The sequence below is a fragment of the Mytilus californianus genome, unplaced genomic scaffold (assembly GCF_021869535.1).
Source record: "Mytilus californianus isolate M0D057914Y unplaced genomic scaffold, xbMytCali1.0.p SCAF_6, whole genome shotgun sequence".
Taxonomy (NCBI): Eukaryota; Metazoa; Mollusca; class Bivalvia; order Mytilida; family Mytilidae; genus Mytilus; species Mytilus californianus.
The window spans coordinates 110,598,167-110,610,200 of NW_026262712.1; the positions used below are offsets into that span (position 1 = coordinate 110,598,167).

The 12,034-nt window shown below is 32.2% G+C and overlaps 1 protein-coding gene across 1 annotated transcript; it reads left to right on the forward strand.

Annotated features, from left to right (window-relative positions):
- The first annotated feature begins 1,965 nt into the window (after positions 1-1,965).
- On the forward strand, positions 1,966-6,513 carry LOC127704645 (MIF-like protein mif-2). The gene is made up of 3 exons (XM_052208786.1): positions 1,966-2,826; positions 5,748-5,920; positions 6,257-6,513. The coding sequence occupies exons 1-3, from the start codon at positions 2,719-2,721 to the stop codon at positions 6,348-6,350; spliced, it is 375 nt and encodes a 124-aa protein (XP_052064746.1). The 5' UTR covers positions 1,966-2,718; the 3' UTR covers positions 6,351-6,513.
- The last annotated feature ends 5,521 nt before the right edge of the window (positions 6,514-12,034 follow it).

Sequence of the window (12,034 nt, forward strand, 5' to 3'; positions counted from 1 at the left end):
ACCATAGTATATTGTTTTTAATCAGGACAGGAACTCTATATTTTCTGACGTCAGTATATATTTGCATTGTATTATTTCCCAAACAGAAGGTAAAAATGGCCTTGAAAACCTGACCAATCGACTCAATAAACTACTATGCATTGTGGGCTACTACGAGTTTGCTACCACTTAAAAAAAAGTGGAATTAGTGGGAACACTGTCAATTAATATAGTGTCTGGGAATCTCATAATAAATTTTTTTTCAGCCAATGTATTAAATGTAAAATATATAACATAAGAAGTCCGCTTGTTGCCAATATTTTCGGTATGATATGTTTCACTTTTGTATCCATAACTCCATTCGAACTCCTTAACCACTTATCATAATGAAATGAAACCTCATATTCCTTACCATACAATGCCATTTTGCACTTCATGTTATGTTTTTGGTCAAAACTATTTTTGGGGTTTCTATTTCCTAAACATGAACGTTGCCATTGCTTTATATGGTGTATCCATATTGTGTCTACACCTCCTCCTAAACCACTAATTATGACTTAATGAATCTTTCTAAGATTTGTTATCATATAAGGCCATTGTGTAACTCCTATTTGGTTTAGGCTTAAAGTACTATATGGAGTTCTATAATAAATATCTCTTTTCAAGATAATAGAAAACCAATCTTTCTGAAAGGTATTTGTGTTTGTTTCTTACAGACAACGTAATAAATACATACCCTTCCTCGATTTAAATGACTTCTTTAATTAAAAAAAAGTAGGTACAATATCATTACATCAATTAATATGTGAAAAGCTGGAATATTGTAGTGACCCCAACCGATATTTGTCACACTCTAAGTCATCCCCTTTTTAGCAAACCCACTGAAAATTCCAGGATCCCCTTTTTTTAACAATCTGAATGAAAGTTCATCTAATGGGTAATTATGTTTTTCACTGTTGTTTCGTTGCTGTCTTGTGGACGAATATCTGAAATCTTCGTTTAATCATCAATAATATTAATCGCTATATTTTGGGCACTCATTTCGTCGCATAGAAACAACTATTCGTTAATCTGAGCATGAAACGAATACTTTATATCACGAACTATAAATGTAGATACAAAAGTTGAAAAACTAAGCTAAATTGTTTATCCCGCAATACCTGAAAAAATGTGTTGTATTTCAGAAAATAAAGCGTGTTCTCGGTTGATCGTAAACACGTATTAGTCCATCATGCATTGTTACCCATTTATTGGATTGGTCAGAAACCCAGGTAAAAAAAAGCTTCACACGTAAATAAACAATTATATTTGCGAGGACATTAATATGCTAATTTATGAATATCCATATAAGGTAGTGTTCCCGACCTGTTAATAATACAATCCTCTTACGTTCAAAAGTTTATTAATAAATATTTTCATAAAACGTTAGAAATTTAATAGCAATGCTGACGTGATGAATTATGACGGACAATGAAAATATACCGATCAAGAATAAAATGTGGAACAAAGCAAGGTTGTGCAAAATATGCAAAACCGAGTAGTTTTAGAACCAAATTGCAAGGAAATGAGCTTGTTGATATATTGTACTGCATACCATAGTCTCACCTCAACCTTGACAGACCACAGGTAAAGCGTTAGTACTGTGTTTTATATATACGAACATCACTGTAGTTATGAATAAAAACAATACTGTAGTTTAACATTATTACATAACAGTTTGATAATATTCATATATTGTGATAATTGTTCTTATCTAAAATAAACTTGGCTGCACCAAACAAATTAGGGGTGTATTATATTACATTAACCAGTATATTTGTAAACTGAATGTTTACTTAAATTTCTACGGAAACGCACACTTGTCACTATCGTACGTTATATACATAACACATAGCTAAGAGGGTGATAGAACAGATTTGTTACCCCGAGAAAACATTGTCAACTGAGGCGAAGCCAAGGTTGACAATGCCTTTTCGAGGGGTAACAATCTGCTCTATCACCCTCTCAGATATGTGTTATTTAATTTATTACACTGAATGTTCTGTTATTACTGTCGATTAAATTTCAAATTCAAAGTAATAAACTATGACGTCTTGTACATAACAACCATCCGTATTAAATAAAGCGCACACTTGATCAAGCGTCTCCGTGAAGGGTAATAGAGTATTTACCATAGAATAGAGTAAATTAACACCCTCGTATAAGCCAATCAAAATATTGCATTTTTACGCGAAGTATAATAAATATCTTTGATATTTGTGAAAGTCTAAACGATTTTACACAGCTTATCATCATCTTATAAAACTTGTCATTAAACTAAGAGACTTTGGGAATATTCCCCACAATGTATTTCCATATTACAGAAAAGAACTAATTGCTTATGGTGAAGCTAAACATGTACATCTTTAAAAAATCTGAAAGTATATATAAACCATGTATGCCATGTCAACACTGTAAAGACTGCTACTAAATTATTCAACTATATTGTTCTTGAATGTTAATACTGAGTATGACAGAAATTACATAGAAAATAAAAGGATATGGATTAAATGTACATGGGACAAAATCGCACACAATACATAGAAATTATAGAAAATTTTCAATGAACAGGGCTTTTATTCATGCAGGTATGATGCTATACTACAAGTAATCTATTTCTTTATAGAAGTTTCGCCACTATAAAGAATATGTTTGAATTAATCAAACAGTGTTTCTATATTTCAGTGCCTGTAATTAAATATGCCAAATTTATATATTCACACAAACCTAAAAAATGATGATATCCCTTTGGATTTTGAAGAAAAGTTAATAAAGAAGGTCGCTTCAGTTATGGATGTTCCTACCGAGGTAAGTGGGTTGTTAAAATGTCCCTTTGTAATCGAGCATCACTGGAGAGACATTTATTATCGAAATGAGCATTTGGTGCAGTAAAATTGTTACCGTTAATATATTTTTCACGTAGTTTTGTCATTTTAGCGATTTTTTTTAACATAGTCTTATAAGCGGGAGGTTTGGCTAGCCATACAACCAGGTTCAACCCACCATTTGTTCTTAAAATATCCTGTACCAAGTCAGGAATATGGCAGTTGTTATCAAATAGTTCGTTTATATGTATGTTGGCGTTTGTTTTTGTTGCACTTCAGTGTTCCTGTTGTTCCTTTGTTTTCTTCTTATAGTTGATGTGTTTCCCTCGGTTTTAGTTTGTATCCCGGATTTGTTTTCTCTCAATCGATTTATGACTTTTGAAGACCGGTATACTATTGTTGCCTTTATTATTCTACCACTGCGTCGATACCTCTGCTGAGGGACTGTTAGTCCCCGAGGGTATCACCAGCCCAGTGGCCAGTACTTCGGTAATAGCATACAAATACGAACATTGGTTTATCAAAACTTTCTATTACAAAATTTTGGAAAGTATTTTAAATTAAGGAATATCTTTCCCTTGTGCGAAGCTCTGATGCATTGCATGGCTTTGCCTTTACTCTTTGTCCTTATTGGTTTATAAGCTCTTCATGTTCAGAGAACAGGTTTTGGATTTTCAAATATTTAAACCTAGAGCATCACTGAAGAGACATTAATTGTCGAAATGCGCATCTGGTGCAGTAAATTGATACCGTTAATGTTATTGAGAAAAATTGCAACTTTATAAAAAGCTTATCAAAGGTAATTGTCATGATGATTGGAAATTCAAAGACAACTGTTCAATATAGTGCACGTCTGAGGTTGACGCATAAGTGGTTTTACAAAATTTGATATGAAATATGAGCAGCATAAGCATCTTTATGGTGAAATAGATAAAGATATATGACAGGATATGTAGCATTTTATATTGTTTCCAGATCGGGATCTATCAATAATCGACTGACATATAGGCTATTCATTTAAAAACTTTGAAGATACCTTTACTTATGCGACTGTCATACAAGTGAGAGGTTTAGCTAGCTATAAAACCAGGTTTCATTCACTATTTTCTACTTCAGGAAATGCCTGTACCAAGTCAGGAATATGACAGTTGTTTTCCATTCGTTTGATGTGTTTGAGCTTTTGATTTTGCCATTTGATAAATGACTTTCCGTTTTGAATTTTCCTTGGAGTTTGGTATTTTTGCTATTTTTTACTGCAAATATATTTTAGAAAGAAAAATCAGTATAAGTTATATTAACCTATTTAACACAACTTCGAGTTTTGAAAACCCTTATTGGTTTCATGTCACTAGAATAAAGATCAAGGTTAAGGTAGCAATTAATAGACTGAAATTGTGAAAAAAATTTGGCTTTCTGGGTGATATTTTTCTACCATATGTCTCATCCTCATAAACGTTAACTAAACAATTTCTTGGAAAGAAGACTCTATTGCATTTGATTTAGAAAGTCAAATTTCAAGGTTACAATGTTTATGAAAAGACTGATATGTCGGGAAAATTTTGTTTCCGGAAAAAACTTTTAGGTCATAAATCCCAACTTATTGAATCTAAATTGGATAATGTGCCTTTTTGATTTTGAGGACAGGTCGTATGGTCTTACATCAAAATGTCAGCAATGGTCATCAATTGACGAAAATTGTAAAATAAATACCCAACAAAAAAGGTTATTTCTATAAAAGAGGGACGAAAGATATTTCTATAAAGTACTCATGGTTTGTTCGTTATTTGATACATTATTTTTTCTTTATTTCATTTTTTTTTATTAGCAATCAAATGAATGACCATTATAGTGCACTGTTTTTTTTTTAATATTTTGATAATCAATTAAATGTTGTATGTAATCGATATGATTTTACAAATATTGCATAACGGACTTTAAGGTTATTAACATTAGATTCATTAAAGTTACACGTGGCCATATTGATAAACTATATTCAATAATGAATTCAAATCTTAACATTTTTGCGTTAAACATTAAAGAAGCAAATGTACATAATCTTTATTTAAATGTTGGTTTAACTTCTTAATCTGTACTCAATATTTATTTTAAATGAAATTTTAACAAATTACTATGAAACGTATTTCCTCATATATCTACGATTATAAGACATCTGGCATCCAAGAAATTTAGATATTTATAGTAATCGTATACAAAAGAAATAATAAATTGACAACATAAAGATTTAGAAAATTTATAGATATAAAAAAAATGAAATAGCACTTTGTAAATTTCATGTGTCCGAAGTGTTTTTCTTGATTTACTATCATTAGGAAAGCTCAAAGCAAAATGTTGTGCCAAATTTGGCTACAGTAATTCATGCCTAGTGGTAGAAAACCCGTGTAATTCCACATTTGTTTAATTGGTAAATTTACAGAAAATAATAATATTGTATGTCAAAATAAAAGTGCTGACTTATATGCTGGTGATACCCTCGGTGACCAAACGTCTACCAACCGTGGCATCGACCCAGTGGTCGTACAAAGATATCAAAGATACCAGGCTTATATTTTGGTGATCCAGGCGTGCTTTCGTGTACATCAGCCCAATCAGTTGCGCTCGAATCATAACAGTAGGAAGACATAATCAGATATAAAGTTGGGGAGAATTAAAGATAGAACATTCCGAAATTTTCAATTTACGGCTGGGGCAATCTATGCCTGGATGTAGAAAAACCTTAGTGTTTCAAATAATTCAACGAAGGTAAGGTTACAGACAGTAAAAATATCAGTGATATTTCAGTTAGCAATATAAAGTAAACACTAATGATTTTTAAGACAGTCACATCATTGCGATTTCAGTCACTATAGACAAAATAAAATGATGTATTTGGAATGTTTATTTCAGGTAGTTTATATAAAATTGACGTGTGGAGATAGGATGTACCATAACGGCAGTCGTGGTCCTATGATGTTTTTAGATATGAATACAGTTGGTAAATTTAACGAAACCAATAACCCTGAATACACGAAACAGTTTATGGATTTTCTAACAGAGAACACAAATATTCCGAAGAATAGGTAAGGTTGTATTAAGACTTGTAATGAAAGTTCAATTCATCAAAAACATCAAGTGAAAAGAATACTAACATTAGTTAATGCCATATATGTAATTGTAGTTTTTCAAAAACGATAAATACCTAATAGTAAGGAATGGGACTGTACTGCCCTTTCTGCAATTGGGTTTACGCTTTTCAAACAAACGATTTGTATAAATCATGTGATTTTGGTACCGTATTTATCATTAAATTTTGTTTCCTGTCCATAAATTTTCTAAAACTCACTGTAATTGGTGATGCTAGTATTATTTTCTCTAACTAGCTTCGTTTTCTTCAGAGTAATATTTTTGTTTTTCAGAATTGTCATTCATTACCATGATGCTAGTGGACATGACTATGGTTTCTGGAGACGAGCACCTGACTACAAAAACTCAAAATATTATTCCCCATGAGGAATTGTGCAATAATACTTTCAAATCAGTTCATCTAAGGCACTATTTGAAGTTCTCATGACAAACCATAACATGAAATAATTATTTCAGTCAGTTCATATAGATTTGAATTCAACTGCAACATAAGTTGTTATAGGAAAAAATAAAGAAATATAGATATTCATTCTTGTATTATTTGGAAATAATTCAACACAAATCTGGTTTTGCAGTATATATAGCGCATTTAGGTGTTACTATAGCAAGGTACAGTGCATATGCTGATAAATAGAATAAAATGTATATTTAATATAATGAACGATATTGCACACTTTAAGACACTTATACAAAGGAATAGATCACCTAAACTCTTCTTTGTATTGGCACAGTTGATAAAAAAAAATCCTGTAATTGTAGATGCAGGAGAAAGAAAATACAAGAGTGCACACAATGAAATGTCTCGCCTTCTTTACTAACCATTGATTTTATGTTGATAGTCCTAAATATAAAGCTTTACTACAAGTAACACATAAACTTAACATGATCCCAGAAAATGAGGTCAAGGTCAGATAAACCAAACGAGAAATACATGTACACCTTCCAATCATTCAATAAACCAAACATAGTTGACCTATTGCTTATAGTTTCTAAGAAACAGTCTTAACCAAGAAAACTAAATATTGACCAATGAACCATGAAAATGAGGTCAAGGTCAGATGATACCTGCCAGACAGACATATACACCTTACAATCCTTCCATACAACAAATATAGTTGATCTATTGCTTATAGTTGAAGAAAAACAGACCAAAACACAAAAACTAAACACTGAGAAATGAACCGTGGAAATGAGGTCAAGGTCAAATAAAACCTGCGAGACTGACATGTACATCAAAAATTATTTCCATACACCAAATATAGTTGACCTATTGCATATAGTATTAGAAAAAAAGACCAAAACTCAAAAACTTAACTTTGACCACTGAACCATGAAAATGAGGTCAAGGTCAGATGACACCTACCAGTTGGACATGTAAACCTTACAATCATTCCATATACCAAATATAGTAGCCCTACTGCTTATAGTATCTGATATATGGACTTGACCACGAAAACTTAACCTTGTTCACTGATCCATGAAATGAGGTCGAAAACAAATGAAAATTGTCTGACGGGCATGAGGACCTTGCAAGGTACGCACATACTCAATATAGTTGACCTATTGCATATAGTATTAGAAAAAAAGACCAAAACTCAAAAACTTAACTTTGACCACTGAACCATGAAAATGAGGTCAAGGTCAGATGACACCTACCAGTTGGACATGTACACCTTACAATCATTCCATATACCAAATATAGTAGCCCTACTGCTTATAGTATCTGATATATGGACTTGACCACGAAAACTTAACCTTGTTCACTGATCCATGAAATGAGGTCGAGGACAAATGAAAATTGTCTGACGGGCATGAGGACCTTGCAAGGTACGCACATACTCAATATAGTTGACCTATTGCATATAGTATTAGAAAAAAAGACCAAAACTCAAAAACTTAACTTTGACCACTGAACCATGAAAATGAGGTCAAGGTCAGATGACACCTACCAGTTGGACATGTACACCTTACAATCATTCCATATACCAAATATAGTAGCCCTACTGCTTATAGTATCCGATATATGGATTTGACCACGAAAACTTAACCTTGTTCACTGATCCATGAAATGAGGTCGAAAACAAATGAAAATTGTCTGACGGGCATGAGGACCTTGCAAGGTACGCACATACTCAATATAGTTGACCTATTGCATATAGTATTAGAAAAAAAGACCAAAACTCAAAAACTTAACTTTGACCACTGAACCATGAAAATGAGGTCAAGGTCAGATGACACCTACCAGTTGGACATGTACAGCTTACAATCATTCCATATACCAAATATAGTAGCCCTACTGCTTATAGTATCTGATATATGGACTTGACCACGAAAACTTAACCTTGTTCACTGATCCATGAAATGAGGTCGAGGACAAATGAAAATTGTCTGACGGGCATGAGGACCTTGCAAGGTACGCACATACTCAATATAGTTGACCTATTGCATATAGTATTAGAAAAAAAGACCAAAACTCAAAAACTTAACTTTGACCACTGAACCATGAAAATGAGATCAAGGTCAGATGACACCTACCAGTTGGACATGTACACCTTTCAATCATTCCATATACCAAATATAGTAGACCTACTGCTTATAGTATCTGATATATGGACTTGACCACGAAAACTTAACCTTGTTCACTGATCCATGAAATGAGGTCGAGGACAAATGAAAATTGTCTGACGGGCATGAGGACCTTGCAAGGTACGCACATACTCAATATAGTTGACCTATTGCATATAGTATTAGAAAAAAAGACCAAAACTCAAAAACTTAACTTTGACCACTGAACCATGAAAATGAGGTCAAGGTCAGATGACACCTACCAGTTGGACATGTACACCTTTCAATCATTCCATATACCAAATATAGTAGACCTACTGCTTATAGTATCTGATATATGGACTTGACCACGAAAACTTAACCTTGTTCACTGATCCATGAAATGAGGTCGAGGACAAATGAAAATTGTCTGACGGGCATGAGGACCTTGCAAGGTACGCACATACTAAATATAGTTATCCTATTACTCATAATAAGAAAGAAATTAACATTACAAAAAATGTTGACTTTTTTTTCAAGTAGTCACTGAACCATGAAAATGAGGTCAAGGACAATGGACATATGACAGACGGAAACTTCGTAACATAAGGCATCTATATACAAAGTATGAAGCATCCAGGTCTTCTAGCTTCTAAAATATAAAGCTTTTAAGAAGTTAGCTAACGCCGCCGCCGCCGCCGGATCACTATCCCTATGTCGAGCTTTCTGCGACAAAAGTCGCAGGCTCGACAAAAATTGGAACAGATTCTGTAGTCAGCCTATCTTGTTACTTTGTCAGAGACTGAAACTAAAGTCTTGACAAAAGGTCTCAATTCCTGTCCCATCCCGGTCAAGGTTGATAATTTACTATTGGAAGATGACCTTAACAATGCAGCTAGATCCCTCAGAATAGATGAACATTTTTTAACAAGAACAATATAAACACCCAGAAGGAAGTAAGTAGTCTTGACTCTATATCATTAATGAATCTCATCAAACCCATTTTAAAATTGCATATTAAATCTAATGTAGATGTCAATTGACATTTATTTATTTGTCATAAGCAACATGACAAGTACCACTAGTGAAGTTTTAATTGTGTACCCTTTCTGGGCACCTGCATCTACCCCAGTGTTAGGTTTTTTATCTGAACGTACATCATTTTTTTTTCTGCCCTTCTCTAAAAATTATGACTCATTATACCATTAAGTTCTTTAAGATTTCCCTACCTTAGACTTTTGTGGATCTTTCTGTCTTTTCATCACTTTTCTTTTGGTTACAGTGCTATCTGTCCTTCTTGAACTTATGAGTTGTGTACGGCCTGGTTCTTCTAACTTCCATACCATAATGAATATCCAGTGACTTAATAGGCACTGATTATAGCTTAACAGTTTGCAGAAATTATATGAATTACGAACAAAACATAGCAAATGAGAAGTGAAAAATACCAAAGGGACAATCAAACTCATAAGTCGAAAATAAACTAACAACGTCATGGCTAAAAAAGAAAACGACCAACAGACAAAATGTACACAAAACACAACATAGAAAACTAAAGACTGAGCAGCACGAACCCCACATAAAACTGGGGGTGATCTCATGTGCCCTGAAAGGGTAAGCGGATCTTGCTCCATATGTGGCACCAATTGTGTTGCTCATGTTAGTACATGCCCGGTGATAAGTCTAATTCGGTAGGTCACATTCGGGGAATAGCAACTATTGTTTTGAAACAGAGTAACTAATTGTATTAAAACAAATAAACTGCTTGCAATCATTAAGCAATTTTATTAATTTATTGTATAAATCTACATTTGATTTTATATTATTGCACATCACAAGTAGCAGTAATTATTAACATGTATAAACCATTCAAATAAAATACTTAATAGTAGATATTCAGTATGAGTTCAAATAAATGATATTCACATTCCAATAAGGTTTTGCTTACAGTAGAACAATACAGACAATGAATATTTGTGTAAGACATTTGGTTCAATAAATTATAGTCATTTTCTCTCACATATAGTGTTCACTTTTGCTAGACATATGGTATAGAAAATATGGATTTCAAATTCACTGCTAAATCAGATATTTTATCAAATAAAATAGTGTATAGTAGGGAAATTTTGAGAAGGCCCTATTTTCTCGAATTTCTCAATTAAATAAAAGAGAAAAAAATTCCCTCAGATAAATTTGATGTTTAAGCAAAATCTGAATACAAATCTTTGAAAACAGGTTTGGCCTTTGAAATCAAGACATTTAAACTATATTCAATCAACTAAATTTAAACTAAACCACTTTACAGTTCATATAAAAATAAGGAGCTGTGGTATGATTGTCAATGAGACAACTATCAATCATAGTAAAAATGAAGTGTATGAACATGATTCTAATTTCAAATAATTTAATTTTGGATGTAAGGCGTCTACTGATTGGCTGACATTGTTTTGTTTATCAGCTCATAGACATAATTCTGTCATGTGACCGTGACGTCATCAACGTTTTTTCATGGTTTACTCAGGTTTAAAATGGAATTTAGATTAAATTATAAGAAATGACTGTAATATTTTTTCTGTCTATTCGAAATAACATAAAAAATGTGTTGCACACTTTAAAATAACTCGCAACACGGGTTATTCAGTGTGCACCACATTTTTGATGTTATTTCTTCATAGACAGAAAAAATATTACAGTCATTCCTTAAATACATTTTGTTGATGGATTTTTGTTGATTATATAATTCCTCACTTTCAAAATAAAACTAAGCATATGAATATCAAGTATATCTTAATGTGAAAATACTTTCTTACTTACTTCTTCTCAAGACTTACATGAGTATAACCATTAATATACTAACACTCTTATATAAAATAAACAAAAAGTTGTTTGAAATATAAAAATAATTGCAAGTACACTAAACTCAAAGATAGTTTCAAAGAGCAACTGTCCAAATTCATACTTAAATATTAATTCACTATTACAATTCAAGTAGAAGTGATTCAAAAATAATATCTGAACATTAAATATCTTTCAGATTTTAAGTATGCATAATGAATATAAAAAGAAATGACTAAATATGTATATTATAGTTTTTATGCTGCAATGATCCCAACCATTATGTACATTTAATATGTTGTACCCTTATGTATTTGGTTTGAGTATGAGAACTACTATTTTGAAAACTATATATATATATATTAATATTTAAAAGAAGCACTGGAAAATGTAAAAGTAAATAAATGCTATCTGTATAATACATATAAATGCTAGATTGTGAATACATTTCAATATCAATAAATACCGAGATACATTTGCTAGAAATATATATATATAAAATGGCATGTAATCTTATAGAAACTATTTAAAGACTTAGTTCCAAACTCCCTTATTACATAATTGACCTTATGTGATACTCTTTTAAGAACACTTTCAGTCATATAATTCTGCACATATTCAGGTATCCTTGGCTTTCAAACTTTGGGGTGTTCTGGATGTAGGTAAATCTA

Excerpts from the sequence above, each read along its gene's own strand:
- LOC127704645 (XM_052208786.1), top strand. The coding sequence starts at position 2,719 with ATGCCAAATTTATATATTCACACAAACCTAAAAAATGATGATATCCCT. Across the intron at positions 2,827-5,747 it reads TTATGGATGTTCCTACCGAG|GTAGTTTATATAAAATTGAC; the intron begins GTAAGTGGGTTG and ends TGTTTATTTCAG. Across the intron at positions 5,921-6,256 it reads ACAAATATTCCGAAGAATAG|AATTGTCATTCATTACCATG; the intron begins GTAAGGTTGTAT and ends TTTGTTTTTCAG.